The 19,470-nt window shown below is 53.8% G+C and overlaps 1 protein-coding gene across 1 annotated transcript; it reads right to left on the bottom strand.

The window, feature by feature from the left end:
- Positions 1-12,512: 12,512 nt before the first annotated feature.
- Positions 12,513-13,460, bottom strand: LOC142040587 (olfactory receptor 2G3-like). Its single transcript, XM_075048672.1, has one exon. The coding sequence runs from the start codon at positions 13,458-13,460 to the stop codon at positions 12,513-12,515; it is 948 nt and encodes a 315-aa protein (XP_074904773.1).
- Between the last annotated feature and the right edge of the window lie 6,010 nt (positions 13,461-19,470).

The raw sequence follows: 19,470 nt of genomic DNA, 5'->3' as shown, positions 1-19,470 counted from the left end.
GCCCCAGCCATGGCCAGGGCGGGAGCTCCAGGAGGAGCAGCCGTCTTGCCCAGGCTTATCCTCCTCGCGGCCTCGTCCTCCTGCCGGCACGGCACAGCACAGCACAGCACAGCACAGCCTCCCAAATTCCCCTGAGCCCACCTTCCCTTTCCCGCCCCCAATGCACTCTGCCCCGCTAGCAGGGGGTAGGGCTCTCACGCAGCACTCCGGGCAACAAGTCCAGATGTTTATTGAGACGAAGAAAGACATTTTGAAGGGCAGGAGCTGCAGGAGGCCTGGCCCTGCCACTCCGCAGCCCCGCAGCTGTGCTCAGAGGCAGAGCTCCCCAGAGATGCGGCCGTATTCCTTCGCCGCTGGCAAATCTTCTCCAGGACCGAGCGGAGGGTGTTGCCAGTCCTCACCGCCGCAGTGTCCTGGGCATCCCGGGCTGGGCGCGGGTGGCACGAGCACAAGTGCCTGCTGACAGGGGCACTCCAGTGCTGCTGCAAGGACGGGCTGTACTGGCTGGTGGTTCCCGCTGGGCTGGTGGTCCCCGCTGGGCTGGTGGTCCCCTCTGTGCTGGTGGTCCCCTCCGGAGGGACGGCTGCGGTCAGGGGCTGGAACTCGCCATCAGCGGCTCTGCTCTGTGCCTTGCAGCAGCCCCAACGGCCTTGCGGGTCTCTCGGGGCTGGTGCCACGAAGCCTCCGTGGGGCACCCACACGTGTGCTCCTCGCCAGGGCTCAGGACTCGGGTCCGTAGCGGGGAACGCTGGGACGAGGCCTGGGGAGAGCAGGGTGGATGCTTGCCCTGCCGAGGCCTTCGCCACCCGCGGAGGTGTCCTCAGGACTGCGCCCGTGGCGGCCGCGACCATGTCCTTGCTGCAGGTGCAGGACGTGCTGGGCAGGGTGCTGGTCTCCCGGGCTGCCTGGCAGCTCTCCTTCCTGGGCACGAGGCCGTAGAAGCGGACTTGCTCTGGGCAGATGCGCGGTGTCGTGGGGGCCCCGGGGCAGGGGAGCCATGCCCCGAGCTGCTGCGGCGTGTCCCGGTCCGGCTGGACGAGCCGCTTCAGCGTCAGCAAGGGGGGAGAGGCGCGGCATGGCCCCAGGGTCCCGGTCCCAGCCCGCCCCAGTCTGGGCAGGGACCGATGCAGCATCTCCGTGGACTGCTGCACTGCCACGGGGAGCCTCTGCAGCTTGATCTCCAAGCTTTTTCTTGCTATATGCATCCGCAGTTTGCTGCGCACCTGCTGGCTCAGCTCCCGCCTGGATGCGACGACAGGCGCTGCAGCGTGGGGCCGGCTCCTGTCCTCAGCGTTGGCCTGGCCCCCGCCCCGGGTGGTGGCGTTGCTCACGGGGCCGACATCTTCCTTTGGCAGGATGGCAGCTGATCCTGCTTCTGGTCCTGCTGCCCCGTTGTCCAGGCTGGGAAGGGCAGGGGGGGCCATGGCTAAAGCAAAAGGCCACAGGCACTCCTCGTCCCACGGCGACAGGCCTGCGTCCAGGCGCAGGAGGCCCTCGCTCCCCATGTTCCCCAGCGCTGATCGTTGGCTGGCTGGCTTCTCCTCAGAGCCGTGCCGGCTGCGTGGCTCCCGCTGTCTCTCCGTGGCCTGCCCCACTGCGCCGGCCTGTCCCACGGCGCGGGGCCCCCCCACGCTGTGCTCCCGGGGGAGCTGCGGGTCCAGGGGAGCGAGCAGCGGTGGGGGGCATGGCACCAGCAGGGCCAGGGACTCCTCGGTGGGGTTGGGGTCCCCCCCCAGCCTCCGCTCTTCCTTCTCTTTGATGTTCTCCGCAATGGCCTTGGCCTTCGCCTGCAGAGAGGGGCACAGCGCACGCCGCGGCAAGGGCTGGCTCTGCTCCGGCTGGATGAGCTTTGGCAGGATACGGCGGCTCTGCTGCCGTGCCCCTCGCTGGTGGGAGAGCTGCACCGGCACGGGCAGGGTCCCCAGTTGCATTTCCACTGCTTTCTTGGCCACGTGCATTTTCAGGGCTGAAGAGGCTCTGCCAACACGCCCAGGTCCAGGGGAAGGGGCAGACCTCTCCACGGGGGCTCGTCCATCTGGAGTCGGGCACGTCTTTCTCCGGCTCTCGGGGGAGCTGGAGGAGGTGCAGCCGCGGCAGGGCAGGTGGCCCCGCTCCACCAGCTCCTCCAGGTCCTGCCACGCCGCCCGCCAGGTGCCGGCGTCCAGCGTGGCGGAGGCCCCGGTCCCAGCCCATGCCGACAGCACCAGCTGCTGCAGCTCCTGGGCAGCCGTGATGCAGCGGGCGCAGCCGGGGCTGCCGCAGCAGGGCAGGTGGCCCCGCTCCACCAGCTCCTCCAGGTCCTGCCACGCCGCCCGCCAGGTGCCGGCGTCCAGCGTGGCGGAGGCCCCGGTCCCAGCCCATGCCGACAGCACCAGCTGCTGCAGCTCCTGGGCAGCCGTGATGCAGCGGGCGCAGCCGGGGCTGCCGCAGCAGGGCAGGTGGCCCCGCTCCACCAGCTCCTCCAGGTCCTGCCACGCCGCCCGCCAGGTGCCGGCGTCCAGCGTGGCGGAGGCCCCGGTCCCAGCCCATGCCGACAGCACCAGCTGCTGCAGCTCCTGGGCAGCCGTGATGCAGCGGGCGCAGCCGGGGCTGCCGCAGCAGGGCAGGTGGCCCCGCTCCACCAGCTCCTCCAGGTCCTGCCACGCCGCCCGCCAGGTGCCGGCGTCCAGCGTGGCGGAGGCCCCGGTCCCAGCCCATGCCGACAGCACCAGCTGCTGCAGCTCCTGGGCAGCCGTGATGCAGCGGGCGCAGCCGGGGCTGCAGCGCCAGGGCCCGCACACGGGGCCCCCGGGAGCACCTGCAAACCAGGGAGGGGTTGCCTGAGCCGTGGGGGTCCAGGGACACTGTGACCACCCATGGGCCGTCCCCTCAGGCTGCTCCGCACCGGGGCTAGTTTGCTCTGAGAGGCCCTGGCCTGGCCTGGGGGTGCACCTGCGCACCCCCGGGGGGACCCTCAGGGGACTTACCTGGCTCTGGTGCCACCACTCTCTGCCTCCATCTCCGGCATCGCCGTCTCCAGCATCGCCGTCTCCGGCATCGCCATCTCCGGCATCGCCATCTCCGGCCGTCACCCTGTGGGCAGAGGAGTGTGTCGCAGTCACCCAGCTGGAGCCAGCCCCCACCAGCGCTGGCCCCGAGCGGCCCCCCTGGCCCCGAGCGGCCCCGTACCTCTCGGCAATGGCTGATGGTGAGGAGGATGGCCCCAGCAGCCAGGAAGAGGATGCCGAGGCCGAGAAGAACGCTGCCGTCGCTCATGGTGCAGAGTCTGACACGGCCACGCTGGGAGCTCTGGCTCGCTGGCACGTGTCCTGTAACGCTGCTGCTGCTGCTGCTGCTGCTGCTGCGAGGTCACAGTCCTGTGGGCGGCGACACCTCAGTGACATCGCAGCCCCGCATCACAGCCGCGCTCCCCCCTGCTGCGGGTACCACCCGGCAGCGCAGTCACCCAGAGCAGGGGTCCTGCGGCTTTGGGCGTCCTGCTGCTACGCACGGGCAGCTTCCCATCCCCGTGAGCGGGTTGGGAACCCCAGTGCCAGAATCACCGAGTGGCTGAGATCGGCAAGGACCAACCCGGTCCAACCCCCCCTGCTCAAGCAGGGCCACCTGCAGCCCAGGACCACAGCCAGGCGGCTTTGGGCGGCGGGACCTGCCGCAGAGCCCCAGCCCCGCGCCTCCTCCTTCCCCTCCATCGCTCTGGGGAAGCGGAGTGGCAAGAGGGCTGTGATGGGTTGACCCTGGCTGAACGCCAGGTGCCCACCAAAGCCGTTCTATCACTCCCCCATCCTCAGCTGGACAGGGGAGAGAAAAATAGAACAAAAAAGCTTGCGGGTGGAGATGAGGACAGGAGAGATCATTCAGGAATTACCGTCACGGGCAAAACAGACTCAGCTTAGGGAAAATTAGCTCGATTTATTACAAATCAGCCAGAGTAAGGTAATGAGAAATAAAACGAAATCTCAGAACACCTTCCCACCACCCCTCCCTTCTTCCGGGGCACAACTTCACTCCCGGATTTCTCCACCAAGCCCCCCCAGCGGCACAAGGGGGACAGGGATGGGGTTTATGGTCATCACATGTTCTTTTCTGCCGCTTCACCTCCTCAGGGTGAGGGCTCCTCACACTCTTCCCCTGCTCCAGCGTGGGGTCCCACCCACGGGAGACAGTCCGCCACGAACTTCTCCAACGTGGGCCATTCCCACGGGCTGCAGTTCTTCACGAACTGCTCCAGCATGGGTCCTTTCCACGGTGTGCAGTCCTTCAGGAGCAGACTGCTCCAGCGCGGGTCCCCCACGGGGTCACAAGTCCTGCCAGAAAACCTGCTCCGTGGGCTCCTCTCTCCACAGATCCGCAGGTCCTGCCAGGAGCCTGCTCCAGCGCAGGGTTCCCACGGGGTCACAGCCTCCTTCGGGAACCCGCCTGCTCCGGCGTGGGGTCCTCCCCGGGCTGCAGGTGGAGATCTGCTCCCCCGTGGACCTCCCTGGGCTGCAGGGGGACAGCCTGCCTCACTAGGGTCTTCCCCACGGGCTGCAAGGGAATCTTCGCTCCGGCGCCTGGAGCACCTCCTCCCCCTCCTTCTTCGCTGACCTTGGTGTCCGCAGGCTTGTTTCTCTCGCATGTTCTCACTCCTCTCCCCGGCGGCTGTTTCTCACTCTCCCAACTTTTTTTTCCTTCTTGAAAATGTTATCCCAGAGGCGTTACCACTATCACTGATTGGCTCGGCCTTGGCCAGCGGCGGGTCCGTCTTAGAGCCGGCTGGTATGGGCTCGCTCTCTCTCGAACACAGGGGAAGCTTCCAGCAGCTTCTTACAGAAGCCACCCCTGTAACCCCCCCCGCTACCAAAACCTTGCCACATAAAACCAATACCTTGGCGAAGGGCCCGTGGGCGCCCACCGCGTCCGCAACGATGCGGAGGCATGGCAGTGGCTCTGGGAGGGCCGAGGGTGGGAAGATGAGAGGGAAGGAGAGGGCCAGACCGGTGGCTCCTGGAGTCCCATGACATCGTCCCATTAAATCCTGTTTCGAGCCCCAGCGCAGGAGCCGCTCCCTGTCTGTGAAGCGCCGGCAAGCTCGGGGCAGGAGCTGCCTGCCGGCTGGAGGGGGACCCAGGGCAGGGGTGTCCCTGGGGCAGGGTGGGGATGGCTGCTGCGGGGTCCCTGCGGGGCCGCTGACCCCGTCCATGCCCTCCTGCCGCAGCTCCTGGGCAGCCGTGATGCAGCGGGCGCAGCCGGGGCTGCCGCAGCAGGGCAGGGTCTTAGTGCAGCCTTTGGGCTGGGGCTGAGCCCCAGCCATGGCCAGGGCGGGAGCTCCAGGAGGAGCAGCCGTCTTGCCCAGGCTTATCCTCCTCGCGGCCTCGTCCTCCTGCCGGCACGGCACAGCACAGCACAGCACAGCACAGCCTCCCAAATTCCCCTGAGCCCACCTTCCCTTTCCCGCCCCCAATGCACTCTGCCCCGCTAGCAGGGGGTAGGGCTCTCACGCAGCACTCCGGGCAACAAGTCCAGATGTTTATTGAGACGAAGAAAGACATTTTGAAGGGCAGGAGCTGCAGGAGGCCTGGCCCTGCCACTCCGCAGCCCCGCAGCTGTGCTCAGAGGCAGAGCTCCCCAGAGATGCGGCCGTATTCCTTCGCCGCTGGCAAATCTTCTCCAGGACCGAGCGGAGGGTGTTGCCAGTCCTCACCGCCGCAGTGTCCTGGGCATCCCGGGCTGGGCGCGGGTGGCACGAGCACAAGTGCCTGCTGACAGGGGCACTCCAGTGCTGCTGCAAGGACGGGCTGTACTGGCTGGTGGTTCCCGCTGGGCTGGTGGTCCCCGCTGGGCTGGTGGTCCCCTCTGTGCTGGTGGTCCCCTCCGGAGGGACGGCTGCGGTCAGGGGCTGGAACTCGCCATCAGCGGCTCTGCTCTGTGCCTTGCAGCAGCCCCAACGGCCTTGCGGGTCTCTCGGGGCTGGTGCCACGAAGCCTCCGTGGGGCACCCACACGTGTGCTCCTCGCCAGGGCTCAGGACTCGGGTCCGTAGCGGGGAACGCTGGGACGAGGCCTGGGGAGAGCAGGGTGGATGCTTGCCCTGCCGAGGCCTTCGCCACCCGCGGAGGTGTCCTCAGGACTGCGCCCGTGGCGGCCGCGACCATGTCCTTGCTGCAGGTGCAGGACGTGCTGGGCAGGGTGCTGGTCTCCCGGGCTGCCTGGCAGCTCTCCTTCCTGGGCACGAGGCCGTAGAAGCGGACTTGCTCTGGGCAGATGCGCGGTGTCGTGGGGGCCCCGGGGCAGGGGAGCCATGCCCCGAGCTGCTGCGGCGTGTCCCGGTCCGGCTGGACGAGCCGCTTCAGCGTCAGCAAGGGGGGAGAGGCGCGGCATGGCCCCAGGGTCCCGGTCCCAGCCCGCCCCAGTCTGGGCAGGGACCGATGCAGCATCTCCGTGGACTGCTGCACTGCCACGGGGAGCCTCTGCAGCTTGATCTCCAAGCTTTTTCTTGCTATATGCATCCGCAGTTTGCTGCGCACCTGCTGGCTCAGCTCCCGCCTGGATGCGACGACAGGCGCTGCAGCGTGGGGCCGGCTCCTGTCCTCAGCGTTGGCCTGGCCCCCGCCCCGGGTGGTGGCGTTGCTCACGGGGCCGACATCTTCCTTTGGCAGGATGGCAGCTGATCCTGCTTCTGGTCCTGCTGCCCCGTTGTCCAGGCTGGGAAGGGCAGGGGGGGCCATGGCTAAAGCAAAAGGCCACAGGCACTCCTCGTCCCACGGCGACAGGCCTGCGTCCAGGCGCAGGAGGCCCTCGCTCCCCATGTTCCCCAGCGCTGATCGTTGGCTGGCTGGCTTCTCCTCAGAGCCGTGCCGGCTGCGTGGCTCCCGCTGTCTCTCCGTGGCCTGCCCCACTGCGCCGGCCTGTCCCACGGCGCGGGGCCCCCCCACGCTGTGCTCCCGGGGGAGCTGCGGGTCCAGGGGAGCGAGCAGCGGTGGGGGGCATGGCACCAGCAGGGCCAGGGACTCCTCGGTGGGGTTGGGGTCCCCCCCCAGCCTCCGCTCTTCCTTCTCTTTGATGTTCTCCGCAATGGCCTTGGCCTTCGCCTGCAGAGAGGGGCACAGCGCACGCCGCGGCAAGGGCTGGCTCTGCTCCGGCTGGATGAGCTTTGGCAGGATACGGCGGCTCTGCTGCCGTGCCCCTCGCTGGTGGGAGAGCTGCACCGGCACGGGCAGGGTCCCCAGTTGCATTTCCACTGCTTTCTTGGCCACGTGCATTTTCAGGGCTGAAGAGGCTCTGCCAACACGCCCAGGTCCAGGGGAAGGGGCAGACCTCTCCACGGGGGCTCGTCCATCTGGAGTCGGGCACGTCTTTCTCCGGCTCTCGGGGGAGCTGGAGGAGGTGCAGCCGCGGCAGGGCAGGTGGCCCCGCTCCACCAGCTCCTCCAGGTCCTGCCACGCCGCCCGCCAGGTGCCGGCGTCCAGCGTGGCGGAGGCCCCGGTCCCAGCCCATGCCGACAGCACCAGCTGCTGCAGCTCCTGGGCAGCCGTGATGCAGCGGGCGCAGCCGGGGCTGCCGCAGCAGGGCAGGTGGCCCCGCTCCACCAGCTCCTCCAGGTCCTGCCACGCCGCCCGCCAGGTGCCGGCGTCCAGCGTGGCGGAGGCCCCGGTCCCAGCCCATGCCGACAGCACCAGCTGCTGCAGCTCCTGGGCAGCCGTGATGCAGCGGGCGCAGCCGGGGCTGCAGCGCCAGGGCCCGCACACGGGGCCCCCGGGAGCACCTGCAAACCAGGGAGGGGTTGCCTGAGCCGTGGGGGTCCAGGGACACTGTGACCACCCATGGGCCGTCCCCTCAGGCTGCTCCGCACCGGGGCTAGTTTGCTCTGAGAGGCCCTGGCCTGGCCTGGGGGTGCACCTGCGCACCCCCGGGGGGACCCTCAGGGGACTTACCTGGCTCTGGTGCCACCACTCTCTGCCTCCATCTCCGGCATCGCCGTCTCCAGCATCGCCGTCTCCGGCATCGCCATCTCCGGCATCGCCATCTCCGGCCGTCACCCTGTGGGCAGAGGAGTGTGTCGCAGTCACCCAGCTGGAGCCAGCCCCCACCAGCGCTGGCCCCGAGCGGCCCCCCTGGCCCCGAGCGGCCCCGTACCTCTCGGCAATGGCTGATGGTGAGGAGGATGGCCCCAGCAGCCAGGAAGAGGATGCCGAGGCCGAGAAGAACGCTGCCGTCGCTCATGGTGCAGAGTCTGACACGGCCACGCTGGGAGCTCTGGCTCGCTGGCACGTGTCCTGTAACGCTGCTGCTGCTGCTGCTGCTGCTGCTGCTGCTGCTGCTGCTGCGAGGTCACAGTCCTGTGGGCGGCGACACCTCAGTGACATCGCAGCCCCGCATCACAGCCGCGCTCCCCCCTGCTGCGGGTACCACCCGGCAGCGCAGTCACCCAGAGCAGGGGTCCTGCGGCTTTGGGCGTCCTGCTGCTACGCACGGGCAGCTTCCCATCCCCGTGAGCGGGTTGGGAACCCCAGTGCCAGAATCACCGAGTGGCTGAGATCGGCAAGGACCAACCCGGTCCAACCCCCCCTGCTCAAGCAGGGCCACCTGCAGCCCAGGACCACAGCCAGGCGGCTTTGGGCGGCGGGACCTGCCGCAGAGCCCCAGCCCCGCGCCTCCTCCTTCCCCTCCATCGCTCTGGGGAAGCGGAGTGGCAAGAGGGCGAAGGGCCCGTGGGCACCCACCGCGTCTGCAACGATGTGGAGGCATGGCAGTGGCTCTGGGAGGGCCGAGGGTGGGAAGATGAGAGGGAAGGAGAGGGTCGAGCTGTGTGGCTTGTGTTGTTTTTGCCCAGGTGCCCCCCTCTGCTGGTCTGGCCCAGGGCATGGGGCTCTCCAATTCTCTGCTCTTTGGGGAGCCCCTGATGCAGGGGAATGTGTAGTGTTGGGGGACATGCCACCATCGTGATCGACCAGTTCATTTGTGGTATTCCCAGCGGTGATCTTTTGCACCTGCTTCATCACACACAGCAGCAAGCTATACTTCTCACTATGTCCTTTGTGCTCAGCACCCTGAGCAGCAGCGTTGTTGTCATGTCGTAAACCTATGTCCTTGCTGCCATCCTGAGGACAACTCTGCCGAGGGCTAGCTGAAAGCCTTCAGCTCATGCACTTCCCACCTGACTGTGGTCACCCTCTTCTTTAGAACCATCTTCTGTATTTATGTGCATCCCAGGTCCCATTGCTCAGTGGACGAAGAGAAAGCGGCTGCTGTGGTCTATACCCTGGTTATCCTCATGCTGAACTCTCTGATCTACAGCCTGAGAAACGAGGAAGTGAAGGCTGCACTCGGGAGGCTGATACACAGAATGAGAACACTCGGGTAGAGGAAAACCTTGACACAAGACAGAGCTTGACTGAAGGTCAGCTCATTACAGCTGCATGAGCTGTTATTTTTCTCTGCCTTTATGTTCTGTTTGCAGGAAAAATGATGTTGTATTTTTCTTAAAATATTATGCCAGCCTTTCTAATGTAGCACCATAAGACATAGTGCTTTCTGTATTCTTGCTCCTAGGTTGTGAGCCAATGTTCAGTATTGGGAAGACATGGTGTGATAGAAATTGGTAGCAGAAGTGATAAGCAATGCCAGAAGCAAGTTGTGCTCACATAGGCAGTGACTGTAGAAAATTGCATGTTTTCATCACATCTATCAGGGCAGGAGGACAAGGAACAGAGATGCACAAATGAGGCACTGCGGTGAGTATAATGCAAGTCGCATAAACAGCCACGGATGTGTCTCATTTGTACTTTTGAAGGCCTCCATTACCTGCACATCATGATGGTAGCAACCCTGCATTCCCCACCACACAGCTTCTCCCAAGTCCTAGGGCAGCTCCCTGCTCTTCCAAGGTAGCTGGAAGCACTTTGCGTAAAGCAGCTTCTTCCACAGAGACAAATCACTTGCAACCAAATCTCAACTTGCAGAGCCCTGAGTGGTTCCTGGGCAAAGCACTGGACAGCTTCAGTTGCACGTGCTGTTCCCCACCATCTCCAGCATGTCCCATAGGCGCGCTCCTTACCTTGTAACAGGTGCATGGTGCCCTATATGATAACCTACATATATCTTATATATCTTGCTAAAGGTGCTGGCTTTACTGGTTGTTCTTCTTCACTGGCAATTGAGACCCTTAAATTAAAAAAGTCACCAAATCACCGCTGACTGAGATCCCCAACAGGACTTAGTTTGTGACCTCACTGAGCTTGCTTGCTTTGTAGAAAGGTGCTCACTCTGGCACACCAGGATGAACCTGCTATTTCTATGGCATTTCACAGAGGAGATATGAACTTTATGTGACTCTTGTTTAGAATTATGAATTCATACTTCATGTGAAATACACCCTCTAACTTTATGGCCAAACAGCAGTGGCAAAATAAATTTGACACTTCAAATTCCTTTACTATCTGATGCAATAATTATTAGCTTGGCTTCTTTGGGACACAATGCTGTGCATTATGCTGTACATGCACACATATGCGTATGTATTTTTGTGTTCTCCTAACAGTAAAACCTAGCAGCCTATTTCAGTCCAGCTTGGTGCGGGATAAAGTCTCACAGGTAGCTGGCTTCTTAAAGGGCTCATGCATAACTCTTCCTCTTGATTGTCCAAGAGTGCTCCAACCCTGGAGAATGCAGCCAGAAAACATCAGAAATTACTGTGGCTTTGATATCCCAAGTGGGGATCATCTCACTTAACTTCACATGTGCGCTCCTTAGCTAACACTCTCTACTTTAGCATGAGGTGGCTTCTGGGGACACTTGAGATATCAACAGGCAGGTGAGACAAATCCCTCTTGTTTTGCTCAAGAGCAGAGTTTCCTCTGTTTGCATTATGGCTGGATTATTTTTTCCCCAATAGTTGTTGCACTTAATTTGGGTCATTTTATACGACAGTACACTGGGGTGTAATTAACTTTTCCTCTGGAGGAAAAAAAAGAAAAAAAGGAAGAGAAACAAAACAGCAGAGTAGTTGGTAATTGCTTCTTCTGGGCATGAGATATCTCTGGAGACTCATGGAACACCAGGGACAGATTTCAAAGGCTGAAATTGTCCATTATAGATCTTCAAGATGATGGAAACTGCTGGGCAAACTGGAGTGTGCCTTGCTTTCACAGGACCTGAATAAATCCCTGTGTTCTCTTATGCCTGCAGGATGGCCCTTGTGTTGGAATAATACCTCAAACTAACATTAACTGTGAACTGAATTTCCAGAGTCTGGGTTTACCCAACATTCACATCTGTACACCCAGCATAATGTGCCTCCTGCACTCTTTCTTCACAATAGGTTTGCACGAACCTCCCAAGCCCTCATGTACCCAATGTCCCAACCCGTCTCTAGGCTTGAATTATTCCATCTAACCTTAGTCATCAAAATATGTCTACATAATGAAGGTTGATCAGTCCATGGAGAGGCGTTTTCCCCCTGTAGTCAATGGGGGATTCAGATATGAAACTGGAATTACAATGGCATCCAAAGGTATCCAGATTTTGGCTGTAATGTCACTGAATAACAAATAAACCCACACCACAGAAAAAAGGATGCGTGGTCATCCATGACTGAGAAAGCCAGTGGGTGGGGAACAAAACCACCTATGTTGCATGAATGTGATGACAAATCACATCTTTAAAAAGGTTAGTTTAATTGTCATTAAGTTCAGGAGGTCTGAAATGCTCTTCATCTTGCTTGGGTTACTTAAAACCTAAGGGTCTGTCTTTGAGTTACAGAAAGAAAACCCCATCTGATATTCATGTCTGATTATGCCCTACTCATATCAGAAAACAACATAATCTACTGTCAGCGGACCACATGACAAAATAACACTGAAGGATCTTGGCCCATGAGGACCCAGAGTTGGACTGAAATGCAGTAGGAATTAAAAGGGGCAGAAATCAGTTACAGAGGAAGCAAAGTGGATTATGGAAACAGGGTTGAGAAAATGCTCACAAGGGGATAAATACTAGCTGCAACCAACTGCACCCTTTATTGGAGAAGATGGCAGTTTTATTTGCTAACCAACATAACAGATGTTGAAAACTCTTTGGGTCTGAAGAGAAATCACGGTAGCAGCTCATGTTTGCAACATAACTTAAATGTTTGCATGCTCTTAGTTTAATTACAAAACCTTTCAGAAGCTAAATACGTTTTAAGCTTTATATAAAGCACTTGATTTTTCTTACAGTTCTTTGACTATTTTTTCTTTTTCTTCTTTTTTTCTTTCTTCCTATGATGCTATTGGCATTTTCCACTTCTATTTTAAATTAATTGCCAGAATGAGGCAGGCTGAAGTTCACAATGTCTTTATTTAGCCCCTGGGGTTTAGGCCAAATCCCAAACGTTATTTAGAAAGCTATTTGTATGCAAGGTCTTTTTGTTTAGGTGATGTTGAATTTAGCACATTTACGATTTCATCTCAGTCTTTGTAAAAATAAGTCTAGGACAATTACAGGTAGAGAAATAATCACATCTGAGTATTGTTTCAATTCACAGAACTAAATGCAATACTACAAATCCCTGAAAAGCCTATTGGGTCTATTCATCGCCCTTCTCAGGGCACGCTTCATGTCCTTGTTCCTGAAGCTGTAGATGAGGGGGTTCAGCATTGGGGCCACAATGGTGTAAAACACTGCAACCACTTTGTCCCTGTCCTGTGGAAGCCTTGACATAGGACTCATGTATATGTAGATGGCTGTCCCATAGAATATGGTTACCACCATCAGGTGGGATCCACAGGTGGAGAAGGCCTTGGATTGCACATGCGCAGATTTACTCTTCAAGATGGTGGAAAGGATATGGGCGTAGGAGGTGATGATCAGAAGAAAGGGGATGAACACTAGGAGGATGCTGAAGATGAAGATGACCAAGTCCATGAGGGCAGTGTCGCAGCAGGCCAAGGCCAGCACTGCTAGCGCTTCACAGAAGTAATGGTTCATGATGTCAGGCCTGCAGAAGGGCAGCCGCAAGGTGAGGCTGGTGATGACCAGGGAGCTCAGCAGGCTGCCGGCCCAGGAAGCCACGACCAGGTGAATGCAAACCTTCCTGTTCATGCCAACGGTGTAGAGCAAGGGGTGACATATTGCCATATATCGATCATAGGCCATGACCCCAAGCAGGACACACTCTGTCATGCCAAAAGCCAGAGAGAAATACAGCTGAGCAGCACATCCAGAGAAGGAGATGGTCCTCTTCTTGGTCAAGAGGTTCACCAGCATCTGGGGGGTGTTGCTGGAGACGTAGCAGATGTCTAAGAAGGACAGGTTGGCAAGGAAAAAGTACATGGGTGACTGCAGCTGGCAATCAGCTCTGATCACTGTAATGACCGTGATGTTCCCAACCATTGTGAACAGATAAAAAACCAGGAACACTATGAAAAGAACAGTCTGTGTCCTTGGTTGAGACGAAAGGCCTTGAAAGATGAATTCTGTCACTATGCTTTGGTTTTCCCTGGTCATTATTATTCCAGTGGTTTAACTGTCAAGATAAGAAATAGTAACAAAGTCAACTCAAATCTCTTGCAAGAGAAGTGTAACAAGAGCTTATATTTCTCTCTGAAGGGGAAAAAACTCTGTCATGGAAAAGAATGTACCAGACACAACATACCATTCATTTTATATTATCTATTATGGTGACCAGAGAAATGAGAAAATGTTGAGAAAGTTTTCTTATGGTCTGTTTATCTGAACACCTGTTCGTGTTGGTTGCAGTCTAATTACACAGATTTAACAGAAGAACACCTAATTTATAACATTTTAATGCCCAACAGAGTTACTACCCTCTTTAGAAAATCAAAATTCAATGTGAGATCAAAAGATTATGTGTTAAAATCCCAGTTCTTGATATCCTTTCTTAACATGGGAAGAAACGCGAAACAGACTTCTGGAGTAAAACAATCCTTCAGGCACTCTCATTATGACAGAGATCTTCTACTCTTTTGGACAAATGTCCATAGACTTGTATCCTTTTCCTGCAATAAATTCATAATAAAATTAAAAAAAAAAAAAAAAAATTCAGCACACAGACCACATCTAACAAATTAAATATGTCCAACCACCTTAACGTATATCTAGGATCTTATGGCATTCTCGTCACTGTAGCTCCTACTGTTCATGTTCTGTCTTTACACTGTATTGTCTAAGATGTTTCAAGGCTTTACTCTGACAAGAAAGTTTCCGAGTAGTATATGGTCACAGTTGCCGCATCCTGAGTCTTCATGAGTAAAAGGAGAGTAGCAGAATGCCTACATTAATAATGCTGTGGAAGACACTAATAAGTGTCACTTGATATGCTGTAGGGTATCTGAGACACCTGAAGGCGGCTGTCACGTTTGATGCAGGGATGTTGGAGGCCTTGTGCTCCTCTGGAACGAAAGTTGGACGAATGACAGGTCACACCGGGATGTCTCAAGTGGTACCAGACTGCTACAGCTGAACAAATTATTTGGATGCCTACTTGATACAGCCAATGGACTCTAAAGAGCAATTCAGATGACCAGCTAGGAGGTGATAATTTTTGCTATCTCAACTTCTCAGCTGTTCCTGAGAACCTGAGCAGCCCTCTGGACTTAGCCTTGACACCTGGTTTATTCCTCACTCATGACAGAAATTTATATGTATAACTTATATATAAATGTTTATATGCAGATGCCTAAATCTGATGCCTTAACCTGAAACTGAATCCTATCCTCTGTTTTTAAGACCAAGCAGACTCTCACAACCTGAATTAGCAAGTATGTTGTCAAGGGAAAGTATTGCAAAATGAAGCATCTTTCCAAAATAGAAACTGTTCTGGAAGGGAGGTTAAGAAGTAATCCTAAAAAGTTCAGTTCAAGAAGGCAGTTTGATTACTGTCTCAGGTGGGTGAGGTGGCTGAGCTATCACTCCACTCAACACGACCAGAGGACTCTGTCTCCACTGCAGCCCAGGGAGCCCAGACTCCTATCTCCTAGTCAGCAAAGGCAGGTGCATCCCTCCTGAATTTTTAAGGAAGGATTAAGGTGTCAGAGGATCTCTTGCCATTTTAGGTACACCGTGGTATCCAAGACATCTGTATCAGACAAACACATATGATGAAAGAGCTGCAGAAGACTTTTATCAACTGTATCATCTAGCTTTGCACTGGCACCTGTGCAAAAGTGGCAGTCAGCTCATACGTAAACACTGAAATTTCGGTCAGATGGGTCTGATCCCTGATGTTTAATGAGATTAATCCAATTCTTTTTCAAGACATGAACTCTGTAGACTAGGTGGACTCTATCAGTTATGATGTCAACTACAAGTACCTGAATAATATGAAATTCAGCATCTTTCTTAAGATGGATATAGAACTTGAGAGACATCTTTCTCTCCTTTAAGCACATATGCACAATCATTTTAAAGCCTGTGCCAGCATAAACAGCTACGTCCAACTTCTGATTCTGTTCAGGCATTTATAATTTACATAACTACACTGCGTAGGCAAAAAAACAATTAAATTTTGCCTTCAGTAAACCAGTTGTGGTAATGGTTTTGGTGAATATCATACCACATTAAAAAAACATCCTTCAGGATCTGAAAACTGTAAGCCTCTGGGAACAAGAAGGAAAATTTACTCTAGCAATAATATAAATAATTAGAGTGGGATTTTCTGTAGGATTTAGTTTTCTAAATACTTTGGAGTATCTGAGACCAAGTGGCTCATGAGAAGTTCCACGGACTTGAGATCTGTGCTTCTAGACGACTTACCTACTTCTGAAAATCCTCTCCTTATATTATTGAAGTTAGTAGATAGCACAAGCTCTGAACTTTACTTCTTTTGATTTCAAAGCAGTTTGAAGGGTGAGAGTCATTTAGGTTTTATAGGTGAGAAAAAGTAGACAAAAATAAGGTAAAAGTACTTCACTCTAGGCTGAAAGAGGTTTCTTAGAGAAACCATTATCTTATCATGGCATATCTATCAGGACAACAAACATACCTTGGACCTATGTGAATTCTCCTATAGACCAAAATAGCTTGAAATCATCCTGACACATCTCTGTTCAAGATTTCCAAAATTAAAGAATGTTTATTCTGTACCTGAAATGATGAATCTGCAAGAAGGCTGAAACTCATCCAATAACAGGAAAACTGATAGCAGAATACACAAAAGAAAAATGCAGACACCCTCCCCAGTCTCAAGAAGTGTTAGACATTTGTAGGTAAGAAATAAATATGGAGTGGCTTGGTCCTTCGCAAAGATTTAACTCATTCAAAGCAATAGCAAAGTAGTGGAAGAATTGAAATCACATTTCAAAATTTCCCTTTTGAGACAGCATAAGTAATTTAAAGGGAAGTGGTCCCAGAGGTATCATTGCAATTACTTCTTGTAAGCATGTCCTGGTTTTGGCTGAGATAGAGTTGATTTTCTTTCTAGTAGCTGGCATAGTGTTATGTTTCGGATTTAGTATGAGAAGAATGTTGATAACACACTGATGTTTTCAGTTGTTGCTAAATAGTGTTTACACTAAGTCAAGGATTTTTCAGCTTCTCATGCCCAGCCAGCAAGAATTTGGGAGGGGACACAGCCAGGGCAGCTGACCCAAACTGGCCAAAGGGGTATTCCATACCGTGTGATGTCATGCCCAGTATATAAACTGGGGGGAGTTGGCTGGGAGGGGTGGATCACTGCTCGGGAACTGGCTGGGCATCGGTCAGCGGGTAGTGAGCAATTGCATTGTGAATCACTTGTTTTGTATATTCCAATCCTTTTATTAATATTGTTATTTTCCTCCTTTCTGTCCTATTAAACTGTCTTTATCTCAACCCATGTTTTGCTTTTTTTTCAATTCTCTCCCCCATCCCACTGGGGAGTGAGCGAGCGGCTGCATGGTGCTTATTTGCCAGCTGGGGATAAACCACGACAAAGCACAAGCTCAAGTATGCTTTAAGTATTTAAGTCATAAGCAATTGTAGTTGTAGTAAAAGTTATTAAAATTTCCTGTTCTCTGTTCAAGACTTGGTCAACTGTACATTACACTTCAAATCTTAAGAGACCAAATATTTTAATAGATTTGTGGAGTTTTTAGAGCATTGTCTAAACATGGAATTTTATCTAGTTATTCCTATTTTAAGCCAAATTACTTCTGTGAGGGTGAAACACACCAATACTCTAATTTTGGTCTGAAGACATCGGGAGATACAGAATCTGATACATCTCATAAGGTGAAATCCTTCTCAGATATCTGAAAGTTAGTTATCTAGGTCTAAGCTACTAACTTTCTGTATAGTTAACAGGGCAAATAGCCATTTTCAGAGCACAAGGGAAACATCTTTCTGCCTGTTTGAGCTGGCCGTTCATTGTCTGTACTCCCACGCTGCTGTTCCAACAGGGCAGCCCCACTTCTAAGAATATCAGAATAGCTCTGCGGTGAGAGACGAGTCGAAGGAATCAGCATTTCTAGAGCAATTGATCTCTTTGTTTGGAAAGAGGAGGGCAAATACCTATATTTGGTCAAATGACTTGCCAAGGGCCCGTGGGGTGGGAAGGTGGAGGTGGAATGGGCAGTCTAGATAGATTCTCCTAGCACCAGGTATTCATCTCTTTCCCATCTGCCTGGGCCCAAGACAGACACACCTCAAGAAGTCGGAAGAGCTTCTGAGGGAACTGCACAGGATTCAGCAAATACGTTTGGGTTTTGGGTTTTTTTAACTTCAGCTGTTGGAACTGCAAAAATTTGGACTCAGTGACTGCGTTTGTTTCATGACACATTTTAGATGAGGTGTCAGTGCTGGATGAGGTGTGCCAAAAGTTCGTTCAAACTTTTGGAGGCCTGAGGGGAAGTAAGACCTCACTTTGGACCTGCTTCCATTAGGAATATAAGCATCTTCAGCCAGGATAAAGAGATGCACTCAACTCTGAGGAGAGGTGTTCAGCTCTAACCCACTCCTGGAGCTAGGTGCTTATCCATAAGTGTTCCTCAAAAACGAGACATGTTCTTTTTTTTTCTTGGGTCCAATAGCCTACAACACTAGAAAGCGGGAGCTCTGTCAGACAGCTGTGATTTTCTTCGCCAGAGCTGGAAAAATTTTAACAGGGAAGGATCATAATATATTTGTCCAGTTTCTGATACTCCTTCTCTGAACATCTATTTTTGGCTGCCATCAGAAATCGATACCCCTGGGCTGACTCGTCTCTCACCGCAGAGCTATTCCGATATTCTTAGAAGTGGGGCTGCCCTGTTGGAACAGTGGCGTGGGAGTACAGACAACAAACGGCCAGCTCAAACAGGCAGAAAAATGTTGGCAAGCCCTGTTTGGTGATCTTTTTTTATACTGCTGCTTCAGGAGAATCTCCAGTCTTTCCCTGCAGTTGCTCACTCACATCTCTACACATACAGTCTTCTCTGGTACGCTCTTTTGCACCAGGATGCTGGGAGGGGAAGCCGAATTTCTGGAATGAGTTCCTCTCTAAGTGTATAAAGCTATCCTTGTAAATGAATAAAATACGGGGGAGTCCAAATAAAGTGAAGAAAAATACCCTCTATCGATGAAATCCCCATACTAATCATCATCTGTGCATTGGCACGTTGCATTTGCCACTGAAAATCAGACTTCACCTATTTGCATATCGGGCTAATCTCATATAACCAGTGAGGGATGAAAATGAACCATTTTCTTGTATCTAAAGATAAAGGATTCCTGAAATTCTTGATGTGCCTTCAAAAAAAATTTCATAAGCCTATTGCTATTGAACTTCAATTGAAACCTCAGCAAAGACATTGACTTTTACTGCTTAATATAACCATATAGACCAGTTGTAGATGGCTTAATATGCCTCCTGAGCCACTTCGACAATCACTGCCATAATTCATTTCTCATATGAATACCTTGTATTCTTACAAAGCATATGTTAGCCAAAATGTAGAACCAGTGCACAAGAATACAGTTAAGTTGTGAATATTCATCTGTTTTCACACTTCTCCATATTTGCTGTGGAGAAGGCGTTTCTTAAGGAAAAAAAAGGGGTTTTTTCCTTAAGCAAAGTTCAAGTATATTATTAATGTGTGGGGGTTTTTATTGTTTGCAATGCAACCAGAGTAGATTTTCCTATCTGTCTTTTGTATGGTGCTGCCAGATATGAAAATGTGCAACATGAAAAAAGTTGTAAATGATTTATTTTTTTCTTTTAAATATACTATCCAGTTGTGAAATTCGGTTGGGCTATAGTACTGCCTTTAAAATTCCCAAGACTTTGGGGATCAAAAAAATTAGCATTCAATCTTTCAGTGCCATTCTCTCCTCTCTTTCCTCTGTATTTTTTTTTTAATTCTGTATATAAAAGATAGAATCATTGTATCATAGAATCACGGAATGGTTTGGGTTGGAAGGGATCTTTAAAGATCATCTAGTCTGCCCCCCCGCCATGGGCAGGGGCACCTTCTACTAGATCAGGTTGCCCAAAGTTATGTGCAAAGATGCACATATCTGTCATGACGACCTTCCTTATACC

Source organism: Buteo buteo, chromosome 16 (assembly GCF_964188355.1).
Source record: "Buteo buteo chromosome 16, bButBut1.hap1.1, whole genome shotgun sequence".
Classification (NCBI taxonomy): domain Eukaryota; kingdom Metazoa; phylum Chordata; class Aves; order Accipitriformes; family Accipitridae; genus Buteo; species Buteo buteo.
The sequence above is the reverse complement of the archived record's forward strand: the minus strand, read 5'-3'. Positions and strand labels throughout refer to the sequence as shown.

What these genes read in the sequence shown, in the direction of transcription:
- LOC142040587 (XM_075048672.1), bottom strand. Translation starts at nt 13,460, where the DNA reads ATGACCAGGGAAAACCAAAGCATAGTGACAGAATTCATCTTTCAAGGC.